This window comes from Cotesia typhae, unplaced genomic scaffold (genome assembly GCF_013202065.1).
Source record: "Cotesia typhae breed Kobodo isofemale line unplaced genomic scaffold, CoteBio_Ctyphae contig_65, whole genome shotgun sequence".
Taxonomy (NCBI): Eukaryota; Metazoa; Arthropoda; class Insecta; order Hymenoptera; family Braconidae; genus Cotesia; species Cotesia typhae.
In genome coordinates this window covers 2,562,871-2,585,631 of record NW_027423762.1, presented here as the reverse complement: position 1 = coordinate 2,585,631, position 22,761 = coordinate 2,562,871, and the positions used below count along the sequence as shown (strand labels likewise).

The 22,761-nt window shown below is 27.8% G+C and overlaps 2 protein-coding genes across 3 annotated transcripts in view; both read left to right on the top strand.

The window, feature by feature from the left end:
- Nucleotides 1-22,761, top strand: part of LOC141532589 (neurotrimin) — a 358,743-nt gene that overhangs the window by 108,503 nt on the left and 227,479 nt on the right. The gene's annotated exons all lie outside the window — the stretch shown is intronic.
- On the top strand, nt 14,507-19,898 carry LOC141532644 (uncharacterized). The gene is made up of 4 exons (XM_074251098.1): nt 14,507-14,522; nt 14,637-14,784; nt 15,045-15,234; nt 19,755-19,898. Exons 2-4 carry the CDS (start codon nt 14,642-14,644, stop codon nt 19,896-19,898), a joined length of 477 nt encoding a protein of 158 aa, XP_074107199.1. The 5' UTR covers nt 14,507-14,522; nt 14,637-14,641.

The window sequence follows — 22,761 nt, the reverse complement described above, 5'->3', positions numbered from 1 at the left end:
GAGCTGCTTCTTTACTTTCACTTTTGAACTTACTCCAACGTGATGCATTCCTGATTTTGAACTTTAATATATGGTTGGATTGCATTGATTTCCAAATAGGCTTCTTAAGTATACACAATTAAAAGGCAGAAAAAATAGATTTTTCAATCATTTTCGCTGAAGAAGCTTTTCAATTAATTAGTATGAAACTGGACGTACGTATATGATGATTTTTTCCAGATTTTTTTTACAAATAATCAATTTTCTAGCTTCTGCAGACCGACTGACTCCACCTAGTTTATTTGAATTTTTATAATATATTTAATTAAATAAAATTTTGAATTTTAATTTAATTGAACCCAAACAATAATCTCAAAATTTAAGAAAGAGCTTAGCAACTGGCTCACCTGGGGTCTATCGACTCCCTAATGAGGCCAACCTGGGATTTAAAATTATTAAAACTAGTTATCTGGAAAATCCAAAATTCCAGAACGTAACACTATTACTTTTCTTTTGTAATATTTTCTATCTTCAAATATTATTGGCTAAAATTTTATTGTCGTAACTATCATAATTACAGCTAACATATATACGATCAAGATAGTGATAGTTACTATCTCGTGTATTTATTTAAAAACTCTAATCTAAGGACTAGATGAAAAAGAAATAAATCTATAGATAACAACTTTGAATACATGAAATAGTAATTATTACTATCGTGATCATAAATATTATCAGCTGTAATCATAGCAGTCACAACAATAAAATTTAAATCAATAACACTCCAAGATAGTAAATATTATAAAAGAACGGTCATAATTATGAACATTTATTTTTCTTCGTGGATACTACGAAAAAAAAAAAAAAAAAAATTTAGCTTTTAAAAAATTTGAAGTGCGCATAACTTCTCAATCATCGTTCTTTTACATGTTAAATTCTTTAGATCCAAAACTATCGAAGTAAAGTCTTAAAACTTTGAAGAAAAATAAAGAATAAATTTTTCAACTGTTGCCAGAAGTTTCAGTGGAAAGTAATTACACTTATGGAGGCTATGATGTTGAACGTATATTCAACGCGCAATGTTGCATCCTGAACTTGAAGTTTCGATGCCTATTGAACCAGTCGAAACAAGCCAATTTCCGTTAATACTGCATCAATTTCAAACTTTGCTTCTATTTCCGCCACCCAAGATCTATTTTTCGTTCCAAACCTCGCAATAATCGGGCAATTTGACTCTTGATTTAGTATTTGCATCATTTCTCTCCAATTTTATCGTTTCTGGCTCAGATATATCATCGAAATTCAGAGTTTCACCGCAGATAATCAAAAATCGTGCACAACAGAAAATAAATTGCTAACTAAAATTAAAGCTTCTTCTAAAAAAAATCTGATTGTTTCATTGAACTTCGTCATTTAGAGCGGACAATTTAAAAAAAAATTTTTTTTTCATACTAAGGAAAAACGCCTATTATTGACACCATAAAAGTTACCGTAAATATTTGAAATTTTTTGTTATATTTCAAATCAATATAATCAACTCTTTCTACATAAGACACCTTGATCCATGTTTTTGCTTGTATTTTTTTTTTTACTTCCGAATAAGCCTTTCCGGCCTAGACACGTGGAATTTGCATCCCTCCTACTTGACTATTTACACCCATTGACCTCACCAGTGGCTGTGGCCGACTTACGATCTGCACCGCCCCTAAGCACAGTGACCAGGAAAACCGCTGAAATCCTGGTCATGGTACAGTCGGCAAGGGAGCAAGCCCTGGAAATCGCTGAAAAAACTGCGACTGCCAGGGTTCGAACCCACGCCTGAGTGGCTGTTATACGGGCAGCTTAAGATCTAAACCGCACGTCCACGCAGCTGCTCTTTTTTACTTTTATAATTTAATTAACTAACTTCAAGAGTAATGAATTATTAAATAACTAGCTGTTTCTCACCCGCTCCTTTGGGCGCTCTATCGAATTGCATTTTTAATTATTCTAGCTCATATTCATTGTAACTTTCAGTGTGCAATTATTATAACATTCCCGTGTCTTTCTTACAAAAATAAATAATAATTAGTGTAAAAAAAACATTTGTAATGAGCATTGAAAGTTTCAATTAAAGAAATTGCAGGTTTCATAAGTAAAAAAAAATAGAATTAAAAATTTATTTTAAACAAATGACAATCGCATAGAATAAATTTAATTATAATAAAAGTTCATTATTTCTAAGTAAAAAAAAAAAATAATGGTTCCGTATAAGTAATCACCAACATATACTAAAACCTTCTCCGAAACACGCTGCATCTTATAGTATAGGCTCAGTAGTTTTTGCAGCATAACCAAACAAAAAAACCGGCTCTCCATTTAGTAGTATAGATTAATGTATTAATTCAAAACCAACGAATCGAATATGTGTATTGTAGATAGCGGAAAAAAGTCAAAAGGCTGACTATTGACTTACCATGAGCTACATTATGGACAGGTTTTCATTAAAGTTAAATTTATATTAATTATAGTTGTTCTTATTAAACATGATCAAAATAACAATAACTATTATTATTTTAAAATTCATTTAAAACTCCACTTTCCTATATTTTTGATAAGGTCTTTTTTAGCTTTTTTTTCGAATGTCAACTGTTTTGATTCTTATCATACAACCACACGACAGCATGTATGTTGAGGAAGTTAGGTTACCTGGAATTGTAGCCTATTCCAAGTTTTTTCCATTTCAAAAATATTTAAAATCGTTATAAAATATTAACAATTTTAAACATGATCAGAGTTTATTAATGAAATAATAAAATTAAATAGAATGTCCATAGTATTTTGTAGACCTGTACTTTGCACATTTTGCAAACAAAGAAGCAAAGTCATCTTAGAAATATTCAAACAATAGCTTATACACGAGAACTAATTAACACACCAGAAGGTAAATAGTTGGAGCTTATGAATTTCGTACTGGCATCTCTTCTATTCAAGGTATGATGTTAAAAAATAAAAAGCTCAAGTAAAGACTCTTAATAAGCTGATCGCAGCAATGCAGTGAGCTCAAGCTTGGAATATTTTTTTTTTATTATATACTAACTCATGTATAATAATAATAATAATTTGCAACACAATGCATTTACAACTAGGTGAAATACCAAACAATCGGGGATAGAAAGAGTTCTGCTAATGAGCCCATTAATTATGAAGTGCATAAGTTTTGGGACGAAAGAGAGAAAGAAGAAGTGGAGGGGCGAGCTACGGTCTGATAAAGTAGTTTTACATTATGTATGCAATATCCGTGAGCTTATCTCTTTCTCATTCAGTGGTTTACTGGACATAAAAGTCATTTGCTGGCGTGTGCAGTGAGAATCGATTTGACGCGGTTGCGTTTACTTTACTACCACCATGCACACTCAATATAAATTTATATCCGTTTACATACATATACATTTGCATAAACATATATAGAGTACACTTATATCTAGATCCACATATAACCCGACTTCCTTCCATTTCACATACTTATTTATGTACAAATTCACATTGTAAAGATAAACATCACTTCGACATTTTATCACTACAAATTACACCTTTGCTGTTATTTATGGATTGTTAAACTTGAATAAAATATGTTAGCAATAACTAGTTTTGTTAACGCTTAGTCCTCTATTAATTTGCAGTACTGTGTTATGTTCTTGCTTAAATGCGAAATTAATAATTTATAATTATTCGTGCACTGCAGTAAACACCGACTTGTTTTTAAAAAGAAAAAATTTTTTGTAAGAAAAACGGGAAAATTATTTAAAAGTAGGGTCAACAATATTTCAACCCATGAACATGATTTTTGAATTTTTTCAAGTTTTATTTATTTCTTGAAATTTTTTTAAAGAATTTTTTTTTTTTTTTTTTTTTCAAAAGTAATAATTTTTCGATCAGAAAAATTTTTTGAAAAAATATTTTTCCTTCAAGGAAATTGTTAGAGAAAAATTCATGCAAAAAAAAATTTTTTAACCTTCTAAAAATTCCAATCCATTAATTCAAAAGTGAATTTCATGCATGAAAAAAAAAAAAGAATTTTTTTAAACAAAATGATAATTTTTTTTTTAATTATCAGAAAATTTGAAAAAATGACTGAAAGAATAAAACATGCTAAATAGATATTCGAAGTGGACATCGTCGCTGTGAAATTATGGTAATAACAGAGCTGAATTTGAAGCAAATCACTTCTGATCGTTAATCAATGTGAATCTCGACAACATGTATATTAATATAGATATAAGTACCGATCTACCTATACGTCCAGATCAAAATGTGTATATTTATATGCGCGGACTGAATGGATACATAAGTTCATTGGAGCGCATTACGTCCAGCACACATGATGATATTGCAACCGCTGCAAGTCTGATTATGGTGAATGGACCCACTCTATGTTTGGATTCGATGATTTTAGAGAATGCATCGATGAATTAATTATCACTGTGGTGCTTTTTCATTATGCGCTCTGGTTTCAATAATTGTGAATTCAATAGTCATATACCGGTACGTTCCAATTCACTCGTTAATTCCTCCACCGTTTATTTATTTATTAATTATTTATTGAAATTATCATTATTTTTCTGCTCAAGTCACTTTGATTTTTCATTCAGCACTCGCTTATTGATAAATTAAAAATTGCCAAATCAATGAAACATGTTTTCACAGTTTCGGATGAATAATTCCGTAAGTGTAAGCAGCTTGTTTTTTTTAATCACAAATCACAAACTCAATAGTACCATTGGCTGAGATCCCACGGGAGTGTAACTCTGAATTCTATTCGATTTTTCTCTTTTATTTTCAACTGCAAAATCATTATTCAGTCATTAAACACACGTTTATCTAGTGAAAATCGATAGACTCGACCCAGCTCTCTTAAAGCAAACACAAATGCTCTTTTCTCGGACCAGTCATTATTATTTTTTTTTTTAAACTCTACCATAAAATTTCTTATAGCTTATTTCCGTTCGGAGGAAAATAGATCCCCTCGTAAAATGCCTCCTAGGTTTATTTCCACGGTCTTGATACCTCTGTCACGAAATTTTGGGAAAATTTATGCTCTGAGTCATTAAAACTATAATGTTTATCCGTTGTAACAGCCTGCTATGAAATATTAGGTACTAAGGCGGACACTTAAAGATTTTTTTTTTTATAATTTTTAGACATGAAAAAATCTTTCATAAAAAGTTTCATTGTTGTTTTTATTTATTTATTTTCTGTACAAACAACCCGACACTGGAAAAATAAAAAATGTTTTTTCACTCACAATATTTCTTATGTTGAAAAAAAACTTTGTATTGCTCTACTAACAATACGTATGATGCTCAGAAATATACGTATACTATCAATATACTTCAATTTAGTGAAGTCAAAATACCGAATGGAAAATGGAATTATTAAAACTCACTTTATTGACATAATTTAATTTTTTAGTAAGTATTTAAATAAATAAACATTGAAATTATAAGTGTAATAATAAATGTTGATTTTAAAGTTGTATCGAAAATAATAATTCTTTAAATTTATTTTCTGACTAAATATTATGAATAGAAGGATTTGTTGATATTTAATCAGGTTTATTTACTGTTAATAAATAATTTTTTAGTATCAAACGATTGAACGAATATTTATAAACGATTAATGAAATATTTGTCAAACGCGTTTTATTGACAGTTAATAAATATGTTTTAACAGTTGAAAAATATTTAAGAATAATCAATAATTATTAAAATGTTGTTAATAAATATTTATCATTTATACCAAGTTAAATATGGTTTGATATGATCAATTTTTATTGCAATCCATGTATCGTCATTTCCAGAAAATTTGTTCACGAGAATTTCAGTTTAAAAACTGAAAACTTTGCGTTGTTTTTGCTTCTTGAACCTTGTACTTAAGATAATAGATAAACTTGTAAAAATTCTACAAATATATAGTTCAATGATTACTATTATATACTATATACACTGGGTGAAAAGTTGCTTCCAATTTTTAAGTCGTTTTCTGGGATTTAGATCTGCTGGTAGTCTAAAGTTCTTCGAATCGCGGTCGCTTTGTTATCCCGACTTGCACCTGGGTTACTGTGTGGCTTCTGTACTTAACCTAAAATACCTACTACACCTTTATACAATAACATCGCGTTTTTTCTCGTGAGATTTTTATTTTAGCTAGGAACTATAAAAAGATGAAAAATAACATCAAGTTAGACAAATGGGCGAGACAAAACTAAGAATTACCGATTTATTAAAAGACTTACTCGAGTAAAGTATAAAAAAAATCATAACAATAACACCAATAATAATAACAGTAAAAATTGATTAAAAAAACAAGTAGTAGTCTTTTACTAGATTATATTTATTTTTGTAACAATTTTTCAATCAAATTCATTTTTATTTCTGTTTTTCTATGTATTTTATACTTTTCTTTCATTTACTGCATGCATAAATATTTTCAACGATCGCATAATGATTGAAAATCAACATTAAATGATATTATATCATTTATTGTTGAATTGGAAATTACATTGTTTTTTTTTTTTTTTTTTTTTATTTATCATTTTTATGTTTTCATTTGAGTTCATCACATAAATTAGTTCATATCATTTATTTTTTTACTTTACAATAGAGATAAACTGATGTAAATTCAGAGTGTTTACAATTTTGACGTATTTTTTTCATCATTTAATTGATTGGTGCAATGTTACTTTTATATTGTTATGCCTCTGTAGATTTTTTCTTATTCTTTTAATGTTATCTTTCAAAATTGCTGATGGTGATGTCCATACGCTAGCGTCTGGGCAGAACATACCATATTACCAATTTATTCCCGTGGCGTAATGATACTTGAAACTGCAATGTATTTTCTTTAACACCTTTTTAATCAGTTACAGAATGAAACTTATAGAATACACTACGGATTGTTACACAGAAAAAAAAATTAACTTGATTTAAGAGAAAAATTCTTGAACTAAGAATATAATTTTGAAAAGGGTAATTGAATCAAACGAAAAATTCTTGAATTAAGTGAAATTTCCTTAAATCAAGAAAAATTTTCTTAAATCAAGAATTTTTCCACTCAAATCAAGAATATTGAGCTCTTCCAAAATATATATTTGATTCAAAAACATTTCTTTTTCTGTGTATGCATTCCTAGTTACAGAAAACCTTTAAGAATTAATTATAGAATTGTAATCAAAGATCTTACTTTAATATTATGTTACAAAATTAAGCCCAGAATAATTACTAACAATTTAGTTAAAATTTAACAGTTAATAATAAGTTTTCCAGTTGAAGTGCAACTTTATCTTATAAAATAAACAATTAAAAGTGACTATAGTTTAGACATTAAAATTTGTGCAAGTAATTTTAATAAGAAATTGAACCTTTCTCCCAAGGCATAACAATATATTTTCGATAATTGATTTTTGATTAATAAGATAATTTTTCTGCCTTTGATACACTAATGACAGATATTTTTTAGATGAATAATTTTTTCAATCAACAGTTTTAAGTTGAAAAAAAAATTTTTTTTCGCCTTCGGCTCGGCTTTCACATTATGTTTCGTAATATTTAAAGTTATGCCACCCCGGGGTCCGATGTACCGTTTGAAACAATACAAATAACCAGAATCTTAATAAATTTTACTATTTAGTTTTTTCCAAAAATGAATCAAACCTCAATTGTAACAAAACAATAATAAGATCTAAACTCTTCATTCTATTTCTGTCAAATGTAACTGGCTTCTTACGCAATTAAGTAGGATTGGTTACAAAGCCAGTATAATTGAAATAAACATGACTCCTCCCACTTCTCCTAATTGAAGAACAAATCTAGATCTGAATTAGTGTAAGTATTAATAAGATCAACAGAGTATCACGATGCTATTTAGTGAAACTATTCAGTTGCATCGTTATCGTTTTCAATTAATTAACGTTAGTGGTGTGCAAGTAGGACAGACGACTTAACCTGTTGCTTTTAGAACCCACCTAGATATTTTATACCTATATCCGTACTCTAATATCTTACTTAATCGACATCTATTCGCGCCCTTTGTGATGATTTTCAAGATCACCAAATTTCGTACTAATTTTGATCTTTATCATTTATTGCATATATTTCTCATCAATAAATTACTTGTGAAAGTATATCGACAACAAAAAGAACATAGTCCAAATAAGAAACGCGGAAAAATCCCGTCGAAGTATTGTTCAAGTTATTGGTTTAGTATTTCCGAGACTTTCAAGATGAAAATTCTTGACTATTCATGCGAAAATATTTACATTCTAGTCTTATTAGTATAAAAAAGTTTTTTAGTTCCTGTAGACGATCTTTAGAAGACCCTTTAAATAAAAGTTACTTGCGGTAAGCACGATATTGTCAGTTTATAAGATCAAACTTAAAAAATTCATTCAATGCAAAATATTATTTAGTGACAAATCGAAGAAATTATTAAAATGTCTAATTTAACAAAATGACAACTTGAAAAAAAAAATTTCGATCTTGTATTGTGTATAAAAATTTTGTCATTTTAAATTCAGAAAAAATTGATTTTTTTTTTTTTAATTCTTTACCACAATTGTATCAAAGTATAATTAAATATTTAAGACAAAAATTTTTTGCTGTAACGACGGAAAATTTTTTGTTGTGAGTAAGAACTTGAAAATAATACTATTAATGTTTTAAAATTGATGAAACGTAAAATGCCACATCCTTCTAAATATTGAAACTCAATATGAATGACTATAAATAACTCTGTGATCCTCGAGACGCTCGGGAATGATGTATAAGCATATATAATATAAGTATAGGTGGAGACGGTGTTGTATACTGAATATTCATGAAGTTTTAATTATCGTCATGTCAGGGGCGAATGAAAAGGCTGATCCAAGTACCAGATACTATGCAAAAGATCTACTTTACCATCATCTACTTTATTCTGGGAGCTTATCAGTGGTATATGAGGCTGCTATATACTTGTACATCTATAGTATCTAGTATATAATATATAAAAAAGAAGACGTGACTATGTACCTGAGCTCTATCTTTCGTTAAAATAACTAAGCTATAGTTTTTTGTATGTCAGCATTACACGACCGCGTTTATAAACATTCAACCTAATGTTTCATCGTGCCAGCTTTGATACACATAATAGCACTTAGTTTTTATTATTATTATCATTTTCGTTATTTTAAAAAAAATTTTTTTTTTCGTAAAATGTTTATTTTTATTATTATTTTTACTCTTCCGTTATTCATCCAGTGGGCTCATGTATCTACGCTCGGTTGGATTTACGGTCCACTGAGTGTTTTTATTCCGCTTCTTTGCGTTAGCCTTCAACAAAGCTCTTTGAACTTGTGTGGTTTTACGTGATGCTACTCATATTTTATTTGTTCTTACCAAGTTGTTAAGCTTGTTCTTGTTATGACTGTTGTTCATTTTAAGCTACCAAGCTTTTCTCTTTCCAATTAATTCACTGTATGCATAACAATAAGCCTGAATTACCATAATTTATGTATTCATTTCGAATTTTTTAGATTTATTCTCATCGTTTTGTTATGCATTTTTATTATTGATTTTAACTGTTATTTGATACAAAAAGAATAAAAATTGAGTCATGTGGAAAATTCAATTAAATCGATTTTTATAACTCACTTTTAAAATTAAGCATTTTATTTCATGATAAAAAAAGGATATGATCTATTTTTGTAACATGAAGATCATTAATTATAAAGTATATTTTTCTCACATCATTTTTTTGTTCCTGAGGTTATGGGCCCAGTCTTTTAATTTTTAAAAATACCTAGGGAGAATTAATTTATATCATCTACAATACAATATTTTTTGTGTTAATTATCCATGAAAATAATAAAATTTTCCAATGTTGAAATTATTATTGTTATAACTTTGTAATCAGAGTTATAAATCATTTAATATGAGTTTTTCTTATAAAATATCGTAAAAAATTTTTTTTTTAATTTTATTAGTTACTATTGAGAATTTTTGCGGTTGTATTTTCAAGAATCTTAATTTTCTTTTAAATTTCCGTCTTTCAATTATAAATATTTTTTTGGGGATTACAAAGTTGAAAATAAAATTGACAGTTTTTAATTTTTAATCAAATGAGTGAATTCTGATGATAAACGATCAGATAAAACAAAAGTTTAAAGATTTTATCAGCTGATTTAAGATTTTTGTTGCAAATATTTTGTTATCGATACTTTCCTTCATTTTATCTGTAAATCACATTCTTCCAAAATACTTTTATTGATAATGCTTTTTTCTTTTACGTAAAAAGTACGCCGATAAAACAAAAATAGATAAACTATAAACTTTCAAATTTTTTAGTACACACTTAAAAAATCTCATCGTACTTACTCTTACGTGATTTATGACAAAATTTATTGCACTGATGTATTATCATTGTTGATTAAAAAAAATAAGTGAAAAATATATGTGTTTTTCAAAAAGATGTGAGGTTAAAATTTAGGCCACGTTCCGAGTTGAATACCGAATGTGCAGTTGCTGATGCAGCGAGCACGTACTGACGCATAAAGCTCATGTTTTTGGGAATATAGATGTATATTCATATATAACGTCTTCATTTCCAGCGAAGAACCGCACCGCTAGTATACGAATATGAAAAAATATATTAGTACGTATGAAAATTAACATATATGCAACGTATACACTTTAAGACATAGAAATATATAAAATACAAGATACAGAACACAAAACTTGAAATATATCTTTGTCTATTCTCTACTATATTACATCGTATCTATAGATTTTATATCATACTTTAGTATTTCTCGTTGTCATCTGTCAGCGAATAGCCCTCTTGAGTAATGTATGATAGAACGAATGGAATAGACCGATGCTAGTAGAGACTAGGCAACGATACAAGGGCTGCTACTTGACTTATCAGGTATCTCGATAGACCGTTTACCGTTTCAACGTGTTCCACTACAAAGTCTATTCTATTTAAAATTTTATCTCACTACTGCTGCTGAAAATTCAACTTTCTAAGATGTGTTTCAAAGTTGACGTGTTATGTATGTATGCTTATAAGTTGATAAAAAATTGTATAAATTCTATTGGTGCGTAAGTAAATAACAAGCTTTTGTGATATATTATGCAAAAACTCGTTGATTTCAATTTTTAATTCTTTTAAAATTAATTATATATAGTTCAACAGTAAAAAATTCTATACCCAAAAACAATAAATCATTAATAAAAAAATTCTATACTCAAAAACAATAAATCATTAATTAAAAAATTCCATATATTTTAAAGCTGATTGATAAACAATTTCATGGAAGAAAATAAATTGTTATAAAATTTAGCACTTATTAATTCATAATTATGGTGAATTTAACATTATAAAGTCTCTAGAACACATTTAAATCACCCGATTTATTTATTTGATTTTTTTGCTCAATACGCAGAGCCGAATTGAAAACAATACACGGAAAAAAGTAAACTGTAATATTCACTCGGATTCCGCTTAGTTTTTATAGTTTCAAACAGTAAAGCGGACATCGGGGTGGCAAAAATGTAAATATTACAGAACTTAATGTAGAAAGTATAAAAGCCACAATTTATAATTTAATATCCAAAATAAGTAATTGGTAGTTGTCACTATAGTAAATAACGACTCTTTTATCTTTAAAAATTACAGTTTCAAACAGTAAAAATTGCCATTTCAATATATAGTCCATATTACGAAGAGAAGGGGAACTCAGATGAAAGAGAAGGGGGTCTCACTCTGGGAGAATTTAATATTTCAAACAGTAAAAATTATACTTTTAAAATATAAATTTTACCAGTCTAAGCAAGTCAATAATTACAGTTTGATTTTTAGCGTTGCCTTTAAAATTTACCATTTTACTTTGTAAATATTGACGTTGCTTCTATTAGAAATTTACTAACTTTATTCTATACTTTTTACTTATCATAACATCATTTTTTAGGTACGAAATGATAAATATCAAAGTCAAAGTTCTTAATTATTATACTTTAACATTTTAGACATTTACATGGCGAATATTACTGTTTGAAATAGTATTTTCTTCCATGTAAAGAGTAAATTGTAAGGTTTAAATTGTAAATATTACAATGTGAATAGTAAAATCATGATTTTACTGTTTGAAGTGGTAATTTTTAGCAGTTGATCATTACTTATTATAAATCGACTGTTATTTATTACAGTTTACTTTTTTCCGTGTAGCTCAATGATTATTTTTTTAATTGTAAATAATAAATTAGCGGGAAAAATCAAACAAACATTAAAAGTGAATTATAGAAAAATTTAACTTTAGACTGAATTCATGATGAGTGTTTTTATTATTATTATTATTATATTATTATTATTATAATAATAATAACAATAATAATAATAATATTATACAATATCTAACTCATCTTAGATGATTATTTCGAGCGCTATTATTGTTTCGCCTAAGGGATGTAATTGCACAGCCTGAAGTCACCTCCTAGACCGGGAGACGTAATAGACTGAGTTATGTCAAAACGCTAGAGGGGCTTATTAGAATAGTCCTTCACCGCCATGACATAATTTTCATCAAAGGACAGAATACTAATCATAGATAATAACGTCAACACTATCCTCAACCTGCTAATTGATATCATAGATACGTCGGACTTGAATTTAAATGTGGCTCCAATTTTCATTACTCATAAGTCATTAGTTACAATTATAAAATTTAAATAAAACAAGACATTACATGCAATTTGATAAATCACTGAATGCCTCAAACTCAAATGAAAGAATCAAACTCGTGAGAACAAATGTCCCCAATTAAATGATTTATTTTTTATACTCATTTACTTGTTATCTAAATGTATCTCGCTATAATTAAAATGTTTCTGAATTGTCAATACATATTGTTTACTGTTCGATTCATTGATAAGATAGCTCGCTTAATCCTTCTTCATCAACAGTAATATCAACATCAACATCACTATGACCTAATTTCCAATTAGTATCAGTTATAAAACTGTGAATGCCTTATTATAAAATAGAATAAAATAAAGTTACTGTTGTAGAGTATAATGATGAACAAGTTTTGTGCTTGTTACCAAAGAACTTGTGCATTTAAATGTATAATTAATAAAATGACAAAAGTGTATCAGAATAATTAAACAGTTTCCGCGGTAACTAATTAACTAGTTGTTCCATTTAAGACAATAGAATGAAATTTATTTCCTTATAACAATGCACAAAACAGCTTATCTTTACAATAATGACAATCAAAAACTTGGAGGTCTTTATCTGCGTAAATTTAAATATTACACATTAAATTTTAAAAGTGTTAACAATATTTATGAAACTAATTACAATTTTATGTAAATATTACTTTCAGTTAAAAAAAAGAACTTTTTTCAAGTAAAAAATTTTCTTCAAATTTTTAATTTTACTTCAAAATATTTACATTTCTTAATTAAAGAATACGTTAACACTTGAATGAATATATTATAACTCTTGAACAGAGATTGATAGGAAAAAAATCTCTTTTTATTCATTTTATCCTTCAATCGAATATTTTGTTTTCGAACAAGGCAGATATATCGTTGACTTTAAGTCATTTTTCTTTTGGTTTGAGGCCAGTAAAATTGATTCAAATAGATTTTTTTATCTATAAAAATGTTTGTTTTTAATTATTAAAGTTCAATCTTGTTAATAATTATCAATAAAACAATTATTTATACCTAGTACTGTCAAACTGACTTAGTGGCTATGTAACATTATCACCTGGCAAATTAGCAAGTTAATGGCGTTAATTATGTGCAATTGTTACGATTGTATTATTTGTAGTTTAATTTATAAGAAGTAAATTATTAGAATTATTAAGCTCAAGTCTAAGAAAAACAACTAATAAAAATGGAACTTATACATGTATACTGCTTCCAGAGACATGTACATGTACACAACCAGTAAAGTAACTGAGTAAAATTTTCTACTCAACTTACAAGTTTTGTTACGAGCATTAAACTTTTAAAGCCACGAAAGTTTGGTTGATTACTAGAGATGCATGCTCGTGACAGAGTGCACATGCCTAATTCGCCAATTCACTGGCCTCTCTCCTTTTACCTTAAGTCTAATTTGTTATTTTTCGTAACAAAAGTTCAAATAGTATTAAACTAGCTACCTCATGCTGAAATGTAGGTTAAGTATAAAGTACCATCGCTGATAGATTGTTTTCTTTCAAACACTTTCTGTTTTTCAATTAATCCCGGGTCAAAAACATTAATCACTTTTTGAATTCACGACAGTTTTTAATAATTTTTAGTTGATTTTAGTTATACTAATTAAATAATTAGTATTTAATTTACATATAAATCTTGTCGGTTTTTGCCCGTATTATTGACATTTCAGACCAATTTCAGGTTTTTTATGGCTACATTTGATCGGTTTTTAGTCTTCTTCAGATTAAAATCAGACTTAATTTGAATTATTTTTTAGTCGGTTTTTACCGCATTTAGATCAAAAACAGATTAAAAAAAATGGTAAATAATAATAATAATAATAATAATAATAATAATAATAATAATAATAATAATAATAATAATAATAATTTGTCCGCATCTCTAGTTTGAATTAATGAATATTACTTGATTTAGTTAAAATGAGAAAACAATTTGATGATTTGAGTAGAAGTGGTAAAAGTAAATTTCTCAAGCGTATAAAATTGTCAAACGAAGAAAAATCATCGTGTACAAATAATGGTGTCGAAAAAATATCAGAAGAAAATATAAACAAAAAAAACAGGTAGGTTAGTTATAAATGAGGATGGCCGTAGAATTTTTCTTTATTTGGCTTGCAAGTATATGATCTTTCTCTCTATTTGACTCTTTCTTGTAAGAGCTATGTAAAAGAGTCAAATACAGAAAAAGAATGTGGTAAAATACAGAAAGAGATCAAATAAAGAGAGATTCTACTGTAACTCGTTACCGGCAATTAAAATTAATTATGTGTACTGTTGTAATTATTTCCGTTGATTTATTTAGAAATAAAAAAATTTTTTTCAGGTTTTTAGATTCGGTGATTCCGTCTACTTCAAAAGATAATGATAATTTTGAAATCATACTTCCTTTAAATGATAATGACGAAGGTCAAGAAGAAGAGATAATGGAAGAGACAGACAAAGAAATCCATAGACACGCAGGTGAAGAAATAGTAAGGCAGGATATCGAAGATATAATTATTCATGAAGACAGAGTATTACAATCATTATTTATTATTTGTTTTCGTAATATCTTTGTTGAATAAAGATGTCGTTTTTGCAATGTATATATTTGATCCATTACATGTAAAAAATGTTCTATTTGTTGCGAAAGTTATTTAAATAAAGCATAATAGTTATGTATCAAACGTAGTGATTTTTTAATTATAATTTTCCTGATTTTATGGTTGAAAATTTAACAAATTGTTTTTTTGCATGATAAATAGTTATCAGAAAGAAATAATTGGTCCGTTTCCTCAAGATTGTACGTAGAAGACTCTAATTACGCTCCGAAAATATCAAATTGTTTAAATAACTACTTATTCTATTGCTTTAGAACTTCAACATGAAAAAAAAATGTTTTTTAGCAAGGACTCCAAAATTTAGTCACTCCCACACCGTATTCACTTCAATAAATATTAGAGCAATATAGTTATTGTTAGAAAAAATTCTTCGCTAAAATTTTGTACGAGTAAAACAAAACAAAATTTTTTAACTTGCAAGTTACGTCTAATAAATTATTCTAAGTATGAGTTTTGGTCTTGTTTTGTTCTGATAAAATTTTAACGAAAAATTTTTTCTAAGTTCCATAATTAGTCTTGTTTTAATCTTCCGTAATACAAGTATTACACAAGATAGTAGACGAAAAACAAATCAAAATTCACGGAATAGTATAAAAACAGTTTAAACAGATCAAAAACCGACTAAAAATATTTTTAACTATTCATTAAAGTACAAAAACCGATTGTCAAGTTCAAATACAGATTATTTAGATTAAAAAACGTTCAAATTTCTTGATCCGGGTAAATGCTACCGAAATAAGTTTTGAGTTTACTCTGCCTTGGAACAATTCATCAAATAGAGTTTTATTTGATTATTAATTATCAAAAGTTACTTTTAAAATTTAAATGGTTATTCATAGCAAATTTTCAAAATAGAAATAGAATATCAAAACGATCAATAAAGTGTAAAAAATCACATAATAAGCGAAGAAATGTAATATTTATTTTTGATTCTACTTTAACCCTGAATAATTTTTAAAAGACTCAATTTGTCTGATTAATCTTCATAGCCTTATTATATGAAAACAACTTGTCTAATAAAAGTTTTTAATTGGACTTTTTTTGTAGGGCATTTAATTTTCTTGAAAAAAAATTTGTGCTTAATTTTATCTTTTCTCAATGGTTTCAAAGTTACAAAAAGAAAGGAAAACCCCTTCAGAAACGAAAAATCAAAAATTTCAGTTATCGATCTCCTAATAAAATATTAAGGGCTCAAAAATAAATATTGAGGGCTCAAATTTTTACAGTATATTTATTTATCAACCCAAATAATATTTTTCAGCAGGTGGGTGATTGTGAGTTTGCAATGGTCTTATTAGCTTAGTAGTTGACAATAAATAAATCTTACAATTGTTTCAAATTAATATTTATAGTTATAAACATACATATTTAGATTATATTAATTCTAAAACTGAGATTAGGATTGTCGGAAATCGAATACAAATAATTTGATTTATTGTATAATTGGTCCGCTAGTAAGTGCTCAACTATACATAGATTAGGATGCATGGTTCTCTGAATCCGTAGCTTTGTATTATATCGGTTCAGGATTAGAGTTCTTGGATGAGTTGTCTAAGAGGATTGAATCAACATATCTTTGCTGATAATGGGAACGGGACACTTAGAAAATGCATTAGAATTAATCGTCTTAAGATTAATTCAATATATTTATCGTTAAATACAGTATGATCATCAAAATTTGATCTTTGATATATTCACAACATTCTTAAGGTCATAGTAAGTCTAGAGTAACTCTAAAAGTATTTGTCGGATTCACTTCAAATTTTCATAGAATGATTTAAAGATATTATACTTAAAGAAAAGATAAAAAATCGATTTTTTGAAAATTCTGACTACCCCTAACCCCTCAAAGAAGAAAAACAGGGAGTCGAAATTTTGAGAAAATTTTAAATTATGTCCATTTTTATACTAACCAACTAACTCGGTTTATCCTAGAACTGAAAATCACATATCCCAAGTATTATTCCAGTACATCAAAAATAATAAAGATGAAATTTTTGAACCTTTCACTCATTTTAGTATCTAAAATTTAACATGTTTATACACAGAAAAAAAAAGTTAACTTGAATCAAGAGAAAAATTGTTAAACCAAGAAAATAATTTTGAAGAGTTTTATTTTCTTGGATCCAGACGAAAAATTCTTGAATCAAGTAAAATTTACTAAGACCCTGAATAATATCTTAGTTTAAGAATTTTTTCACTTAAATCAAGAAGATGAAATTCTTCAAAATTATTTATTTAATTCAAGTAAATTTTTTTTTCTGTGTAAAAATAGATCTTTGCATTGTCCATGTGATTCGTCATTCATCAATAGTTTTCAGATACCAATAAAATAATAAACTTTTTAATAAATAATTTGTTCAATAATATATAGTGAGTAATATAAATTTTTGAGTCGATTGATGGGGTATTTATAAATAATAAATAAACTCAATCAACTTTCAATAAACTAGAGATCAGATGATCCTAGTTCCCTGGCATTCACTCTAATAAAATTTAGAAGTACGTGGAAGATGAAATCGTGACGCTTTGGAATTCATTGTAATACGCTTTGGCATCCTTTCTCATATTGCTTTACCATTAGCTCCAGATGTACGTAGTAGAAAAATTCGAAAGAACCAGATGGAGCGTCACAGAACCAATTCTTGTCGTCAATACAATTTAGTATGTATTAAATAAATGTATGAAGGTATATATTATATACCTTCCATGAGAGAATACAGTGCCTAGAACTGTGCTCCAACCTATGAAATAATTTATCACCTTCTACCAGTCAGTTGCTTCCCTGCATTATCTTGTAGAATTTCATCCCGTGTATTTTTCTCGAGACAATTATTTGCTCCATTAGTTTCTAGTACCACGTCAAAAATATAAAAAAAAAATAAGATAAATAAAAAATAGTGCGGCTTCGCTTCCTTAATCACTTTTTATGTGAAAATAAAAGAATACAGATAAATTGTATCAAAGCTTTGTACGTAACTGAAATTCCTTCTGACGTTGAATAACAAAGTGTAGTGAAGCCAATTTAAATTATATAATTATTATATATAATTTCATTTTATCCCAGTGGGTGTGTTTCCGGACCAGCGCATTGCAAGTGTGCCAGCAGCTTCTGAATAATTAATAACTCCTCGATCCGTGAGAATAAGCTTTCGTGTCTTTGTGCTTAGCTTTAATAAATCAACGTTCTCTTATGTTATTTTTCTTTACTCTATTTCTCTTTTCACGTTGTTCATTAATTATCTTTCAGAAGGATTTTCTGCTTTATCATAGTCATTTATGTTACTTTACTGATAGATTTTATGGTTTATCATCAGTCAAACCTTACTGTATTCTAATTACTTAATTTTCATTTTAAAAAGTTTTAGATGATTTATTAAAATTTTTTTAGTGATAGCAAAGTTAATAGCGACGAAAAAATTATTTAGACTTTTGATTATAATTCTTCAGAAGATCTAAGTAAAATCGATCAATCAAATATTAAAAAAATGATTAAAAATTTTTTGTAAAAGTAAGGTAACATGAATTTTTATAAGAAATATAAAAGTGTACTATACATGCATAATTTCATCATGTAAGCTCAATATGTTTCATTTTTAAACATTAGGTGGCATCCGCAAAGGTAGCGTTTTCTGGAGATCTTTCTTCAACGTCTATTTTTTCCGGTCTAGGTCACAAACCTCCCCTTGTTCTAGAAACCACATTCTAGCTTGTTAATTGGAATTTTTCGGCCCCTCTGGTTTTAGTTCATGTAGTTTTCTGAAATTCTGTTAAGAAGCATAAGCATAAAAATTTATTTAAAATTTAATTTATTTAAAAAGCAAAATGTCGTAAGTGTTGAAACTAATGTTTTTCCATTACATTTAGATGTAAATATTGTTCTACAAGTGCGATAGAAAATAAATAGAAACAATTTTAGTTCAAAAAATTGCTTGATTTTTGTAGGGCGAGTGTAGAACACAACCTCATCCGCTTCGCTTATGAGGCGTGCAATATCGATCATAAAGCACTCTCTGATGCATCGTGAGTAATGCAAAATTTTATTTCACTTTTGAGTACTAAAAAAATAAATCCAATGAAATTAAAATGAATAATTTAAGAAAAATATGGAAAGTTTCATTTTTTATGGCTAAAAATAGTTTTTGAATAATCGTCAAATATTTTTAAAAATTTCGTAGAATGTCTTAAAAATAAATTTTGAATATTCGTGATCAAATTCTTTTTTTATTAATAGACATTAAAATAATGAGACTTTCAATTTGTAAATTACATGGATAAATATTCTGATAAAGTGTGTAAAAATGATGTTGTGATAAAAACGATAAAATGAAATCAATCATCTCACCAAAGAAAATAAAGGATAGAAGTGAAGCATAAAAAGCATCGTTTAAAATCAGTATTTTTTATTTTTAACTAAATGAAATTTTTTGTAGCCTTTGGACTTTGTGGCCATTATGACTGTCAAAAAGGACTGTTATGCTAGACAGAGGCAAATTATAGCAATAATTACACACAGGCATGACAAAGAAATCACGGCAAGCGGAATAGTGACCCGAGAGGGAACACCGGATGCATAATAGCTTGGGAGTCTTTGTCAGCGGTCTTTAAAGATATAAAGTGTGATGTAAAAGGTCGGAAACAAAAGTACGACATGATTACAGAGCGAGGGAAAAACGGATGCTCCCGTGAAAGGGGATACGAGCCAAGCGATGATGAGGATGAGAAAACAGATAGCAGAACAGAGAAATCCAATAATGATCGATCTCCTCCCCTCTCCCTTCCTCTTTTCTACCACCGCCAACTCGACACCACTTGTCGATAGTCTCTATATTGTGAATAGAGTTAAGTGCCGGGTTGAGAGTTGAGAGCTCTGCCATTCGATATGCTCGCGAATTCTTTTATACTCCTTTTAATAAGACACCACATAATTCATTATAATCAGAAGTCTTAATGCAATTATTCGATCTTCTCTCTCGGATAGTTATTTGTCACTTTTTTGCGGCTCTCCAATTAAATCAATCCTCTGATGATACAATCAATTTAATTTATTATTTTCTAAATATAATTATCTTTACTTACTAATTTTCAATATCCGTGACAGCGAATCTGATGTTTTATTTTGAATTTAGGTTATTCATTTCTCATTTTGATTCAATTAACGGTAATTAATATCGGTAGAGTATCTGTGATGGAATAATAATAACAATTCAATTATTGATGTCCACGAAATCGTAATTTAATAAATTGAATTTTTGAGGTCGAAAAATCTGTCAATTTAATTTAAGAGGACAGCTTTTTGATTGATTTATTTGAGGTCAAGTTATATTAAATATTTCAATTTTTCATAAACCTTCAGTTCTTTATATAATTAATTTATAAAAAAACATGAGGCAATGAAGTTGTTATTTCTAATTTTTTCGAGTTTTGATCTTTTTGTTCACATAAATATTATTTTCAAGGAACAAAATTTTGAAATTAAAATAAATAAAACACTAATTTATCAAATACTTCCATTTGAATTTTATAAAAAATTTTATTAACCAAACTTTCTAATTTTTTTTAATTTTCAGTTACAATATTTATGTTTCAATAAAAAATGAAATGAATACTTTTCAAATTACTGTTTTATAAAATAATGAATTTACCTTCAACAAAAATGATTACATAATGTATAACTACAAAGCCCATAGAAAATTGGTAACAAATATCGTTTTAATATTTATAATCGAGCATAGCAACAGTAAAGGTGGATTATAAGATAATAGGGATGATTGATTAGCACAATTTTCTTATCGAAGTCAGTATGATTAGACTGATGGGTAGAGAACCTACAACTTATAGTACTGCATAGTGTGCAGATATATATAAACATACACGGACAATATGTAGCGTAAAGTGGATTATCGGACGAGTCCGTTAACCAGGCAACTGTGAATACACAAGGAAAATGAGAAACAGCAATACTAGATAGATTATATCCCTCGAATCTCGGATAATCTAATTACAGTTACCGTCCGACCAAATCGATCTTATTCTACTGTTAAGTCGCTTTCTCCATCAACGATATATTTATGTAAACGATACATAAAATTTATAATTTAAACTAATATTCATATTATAATACAGAAATAAGACTGATATTTATAACCACTGTTAAAAATTAATTACAAAGTAAAAAATTTTGCGTCAATGCGTCAAAAAATTTTTGTATTAAATATTTAACACTTTTTTGTGTTAATTTAACCTTTTTCGTGTTAATTTAACACAAAATTTTTTGACGCAATGATGCAAAATTTTTTACTGTGTATCTTTCATTAATAAATATTTCAACTTACTAATTTGCGCATTGTTATATAACCATTTGTTTTTCAATCACGACATTTTGCAAAAAATTATGTTTATTACGTTAATTAATTATATTTATTTATGTTTGAACTGAGTGGATAAAGCTTTCGACACTCGTGTGTTAGCACACACTTTCTGCTCGTTGCGCCAACACGATTATTTGGTTAAGTTTCCATTTTAGTTAAACAGACTGTTAACAGATGGCACTCTTTACAGTCTTTTAACATAATTAAATTTATTGTTAACAAATGGCGCTGCAATTTTTTTTTTTTTATTTTTCAACATAAATTTTTTTCAATTTTTTTTCGAGAGCTTTACATATAAATTTTAAATTATTTAATATAAATCAAAGTAGTAAATAAGTAAAAAATCTTTTTTTTCTGTAGATGTATTTAGTAATAATCTTTGGAATAAATATAAAAAAATAAGGGGTCCAGTTTAAGTCTTTTGGCTACGAACCTATCTTATAAAAGATGTAGGAATAGAAATTAAAAAAATAATAATAAAATTAAAACTGGATACTACAAAGGTCGCCCTTTCCATTGATTCACTCCAAAAAAACCCCGGAATTAAATATTCAAACTGCGTGGGTCAATAAAAGTTTATTAATAAAGATAATGTTGTTTGAAAATTAAAAATTTTTATCAATAAATTCGACCATTTAATTACATAGAATAATTTCTTATTAAAGAAAAAATAATTTTCATTCTACGTGAGGTTTCTTCAGCTGAAATAGCTTCTAAAATTCCAAAAACTAATAATTAGATCAAGAAAAAAAATAGAGCCGATTGTATTTAGTAAAAATAGCTCGGGACCCTTATAAGGAAAATAGTAATCTCGCAAAAGGTCGCAGCAACGCTAATACTATATTATCCTATTCCAAATTAAAGTCTAGTCACGAACGTAAAAGATTCAACGGATCTGCAGAGAAACCACGAGGTCATCAACATCCCACGTTCTCTCCAGAATATCCAAAAATATAAGACATTAAGACTTACCGCAGCGACACATTGAATCTATTTTTTAACTTCTCAGCTCTGGTTAGGTATTTTCTCAACTGATTATTTATGATTCATAATTCTGGACTACATATTT